Source organism: Quercus suber, unplaced genomic scaffold, assembly GCF_002906115.3.
Source record: "Quercus suber isolate HL8 unplaced genomic scaffold, Cork oak 2.0 scaffold_504, whole genome shotgun sequence".
In the NCBI taxonomy this organism is placed as follows: domain Eukaryota; kingdom Viridiplantae; phylum Streptophyta; class Magnoliopsida; order Fagales; family Fagaceae; genus Quercus; species Quercus suber.
This window is the reverse complement of record NW_027069953.1, coordinates 202,044-206,404: the sequence shown is the minus strand read 5'-3', so window position 1 is coordinate 206,404 and position 4,361 is coordinate 202,044. Positions and strand designations below refer to the sequence as shown.

Here is a 4,361-nt window from a genome sequence, read left to right as displayed (position 1 = left end):
GTATTTATTTATGGGAGGTGGGGGGAGATTCTGAAAGAACGGAATAAGAGGCAAAGCGACGAGGAACGTGCTGCTGAGTCTGCTGACATTCACTCACACACACTCACAATACAAAACAATACTGTCTCTCACTCTTTTTTTCCAACTTCAATACTTTCACCCAAACCCTTCCCTTCCCTTCCCGTCTTTCTCTCTTCTTCTTCTTCTTCTTCTTCTTTCTGTATTTTCTCTCCTCTTTTCTTTTCTTTTTTTGATAATTCCCCTACCAATACCAAATTGATATTTTGAGCTGAATTTCTTATTTTTCTGATTTGTGAGCTCGATTTCCTTAGGTGGGTCCTCGGATCCTTCTAGGAAAAACAAAACCCTTTAACCCAAAAAAAAAAAAAAAGAAGAAGAAGAAAAGAAAGTCGGTTTTCTTTTGGGGTTACTTAAGCTATCACAATACTTTTTCATCTGAATTGTTTTTGTTTTTCTACTTCTTCTTGGAGTCGTACCCTGAGAGTACCCTTTTTCAATAGTCTCTCTCTCCCCTTTTTTTTTTGGTTATCAGACAATCACCATCACTATCCCAACACCACTCAGAGAGAGAGAGAGAAAGAGAGAAAGAGAAAGCTCAGCTGGGTCTTTTTGTTGAGCTAATGGATGATAATCAAGAAAGTCAGATTCACGGTGATGATCTGGAGAAAGACGACGTGGGCACAGCAAGGGTTTTGAAGGAGAGGGAGGAGGAGGAGAAGAACGATAATAAGGTTTCGGCTGAGAAAAACGGGAGGCCTTGCTTCAAGCTCCTCAAGCTCAAGTATCCAAATACTGAGTCTTTTTTACAACGACATCCTCCTCCTCCTCCTCCTCCAAAAGAAGAGTTGTTGGTGTCGTCGTCTCCTACTACTCGCATCTGCAATATTTGTAACAGAGGCTTTGGCTCTGGTAAAGCCCTCGGTGGTCACATGAGAATGCATGTTCAAGCCAGAAACAAAGAGCTCCTTGAAAAGTTGAATAATGCAACCACCACTAGTACTAATACTACTCGTGATATTATTGCCAAGACCAATGAAAGCTTTTCTACTACGGAAGAAGGTGAGCCCACTTGCTACGTTTGTAAGAAGACCTTCTTGTCCATGAAATCCTTGTTTGGCCACATGAGATCTCACCCTGAAAGGGATTGGAGGGGAATTCAACCACCAACTACTCCAACTGACCACAAATATTACAACAATTGCAGCTCCTCATCTACACTATCTGATGAAAAGCTTGATACTTTCCCTGCAATCACTGCAACGTCGGAGGTTTTTCTTGATTTGTCAGAGTCTTTAACCAGTTGGAGGGTGACCGGTAAGAGAGGTCGGAAAAGCACTGATTCAGCTAATGATTCTGGTCTTCTGCTTGATATAGATGTGGATGCTGTGTTTGGTCTTATGACGCTGGCTAATGTTGATCCTAGGCAAGCATCTAATCTGTCTGAGTCCACTTACTGCAATTCAATGATGGACGCAAGGAAGAAGCTGAGGATTGATGAAGGTCGAAGCAGCAGCCGTGAAGTTCTACACAATAAGATTGAGGCCAAAGGGAAAGGAAAGCCTGTGGTAGAAGAAACTGCTCTAGAGGTACCACTGAATATGAAATGGAATTTATTTGGGTATGAAGAAGAATCGCCTAGAGAATACTATGGACACAACTCTAACGACAGTAGTGAGCTTGATTCTGCTGATAAAACTGTGGGGGAGACGATGGTGATGAGCAATAAGAGGAAAACAAGGAAGGTTAAATTAGTGGAGTTGGAAGCACTTGGTGATGATCAAAGTCATAAACAAGTTGATTCTGTGACGCCCAATCGATACATATGCAGTCTTTGTAATAGATCATTCCCAACCCACCAAGCTTTGGGTGGTCATAGGTCCAGCCACAACAAAGTGAAGTACATACAACAACAGACTTTGGATGAATCTGTGTCAGCAGATGACTCAACTGCTGAGAATTATGGACATTATGCCAACCCCACTACTACTACTCAAATGGATGAAGAAGCTGTACTAGGACCAACCGCACACCAATGCAAGATTTGTGACAGAACCTTCCCAACTGGTCAGGCGCTAGGGGGTCACAAGAGGTGTCATTGGAATGGCACTGTGGAAATGCAATCCAGTCAAGTCACGTCCCCAGAAGGAGAAGCCAAAGCTCAATCCAGTCAAGCAACATCTCCAGGAGAAGCTAGTCAGACTGGTAGAAGGAATTTGGAATTTGATCTCAATGAGCTACCAGCTATGGAGGTTGAAGAAGGTATCGTTGAGTCAATCTATATGGCTGCAGCCTGAACATGCAACAGCAGCAGCTTCTGGTTATGATTCTTCCTCTAACAATTCATTTAGCTAGTCAAAACAATTTCAGTCAATGATCATTTTAGGAACCTAGTTGCGGATATGTATCAGAAGCTCAATTTTTTGGCTTTCTGGTAGTTCTGTTAATTTTTTTAGTCCGTTTCTTGTTAGGCTCTAGTTAACTTTCGTTAATGAAAACAGTTGCAGAGGAACCCTCTTGGTTCTTTCATGTTTTCTCTAGTGGGGTCTTTAAGAGCTTGTCATTTTGTGCTTATTTTCTTCGTGTAACAGCAGGCTTGCTCATAGGAAAGATCCAAAAGTGCTTTGTGTCTTTCTTTCGGGTGGTGAAAATGTAAAGAATATGCATGACATTGGTTATTTTTGGTTATTTCTCTCCAATTTTTTACTCATTATTATTTATCTCTTGGTATTCAACTATTCATCACTTTGCTCTATTTAATTCTTTGATTATCAATTGGGTCGAATGCTAGCTTGAATATGGATTTTTGAGTGCCAAAGGCATTCCAACTTCTATACTAATTTGTCTTCTAAAATATATTTGCGTTTGTTACTGTGATGACTTGTTTATTGGAAGATGTGAGGCCAAGAAAATAGCACTAAAAGTAGTGGAGGTCCAGAACAGAAAGCGCCCTTTTGCTGGATTGAGAAAAAGAGACAAGTTTAAAAAGTCAAGAGACTTCTCTACCGCAAGAGAAACCTCACCCTGTGACTTAACTTGCAAGAATAAACACCTTTTTCTTTATGAATTTCAGCTTATATGAGAAAAACATGGGAGTTTGTCAAAGCAACTTGTTGGGGAGTTTGGAACTTTTGCGCCTTCATCTTCCACAAAGACCACTTGTGGGGTCATTTTTAAGGGTCCTGCTAGACTGATAAAGATGTATAGGATCATCTTCCATATATTATTATTTGTTATGATACTTAATGAATAAGAAGAAACTATGGCCTACTCTAAATAATTACTTAGAAAAACACAACTGCTTAATTAAGTATATCCTTATCACCCATGAGCATTTAGGTTCCTCTTCACCTCAAGCTAGCTTGGTCTCTCTCTGCTCAATTCTGTCATTTATGACTGGGTCAGCAAATCAAAAACATAGAGATTAGTACTGGGGTCACAAGGCGGCTAGATTCAGATTCAATGATTAAGTTCCCAAAGTGAGTGGTATATTGACTTGTATACACCGAAATCATCAATTGAATGGTAGGAGACTAGGAGTAAATGTTGTATGACTAAATACATATGTACATACATACATACCTAAAAATGTAATGTCGGATTAAGATCTTTTTTTCATTTTTTTTTTAACAATAGAGATCATTTTGAGGGGAAGAATTAGTTTTTTATAATTAGTTATTAAGATTTTTTTTTCTTTTGTTTTTTAAAAATAGAGATATACATGGGATTAATTTTTTGGGTACATTGTATTAATTTTAAATGATATTGTATCGCATCATATACTATATAATGAAAGTTGAGTTTAAAAACTCTAATTGCATTGCATCAAGTGGATATCATATTTAATTGTCAAATGGTTGCATCATATATCAGAGTTGAAACACAATCTGGATTCAAATTAATTTCAAATTGTTGTCTAATTTTGCACCATGTGCCCTTTAAAAAAAATTTGATGCCAAGTGGCCCATTCATAATACTCAAAGCAAAAGCCAGGATAACAACCTCATTAATTATCACTACTGTTGTATATTTTTGTGCTTACAACCTAATAATATATTAAAGTCAAAGTATAATGAAAATCGAAATTAACTTTTAGTTGTAATATAATTTTGCGCTAAGTGTCCATTTTAATTTTATTAATTAATTTTGATGCAACTCAAGGCGAAAGCCAACATGACCACCTCCCTCACTTAGATAAGACCACCTTATTATCACTAGTTTTTAATATTTTCATGTGCAAACACAAGTAATAACCTTTCTAAAAAAAATACAAACACAAAAGTTGTAACTTTTTTTTTTTTTTTAGATAATTAGATAATACAAAAAAGGATTTAAACCTTGGA

At 37.7% G+C, this 4,361-nt stretch overlaps 1 protein-coding gene across 1 annotated transcript; it reads left to right on the top strand.

Moving 5' to 3' along the window:
- On the top strand, positions 1-2,709 carry LOC111998429 (uncharacterized). Its single transcript, XM_024030524.2, has one exon. The coding sequence runs from the start codon at positions 642-644 to the stop codon at positions 2,313-2,315; it is 1,674 nt and encodes a 557-aa protein (XP_023886292.1). The 5' UTR covers positions 1-641; the 3' UTR covers positions 2,316-2,709.
- The last annotated feature ends 1,652 nt before the right edge of the window (positions 2,710-4,361 follow it).

Excerpts from the sequence above, each read along its gene's own strand:
- LOC111998429 (XM_024030524.2), top strand. The coding sequence starts at position 642 with ATGGATGATAATCAAGAAAGTCAGATTCACGGTGATGATCTGGAGAAA.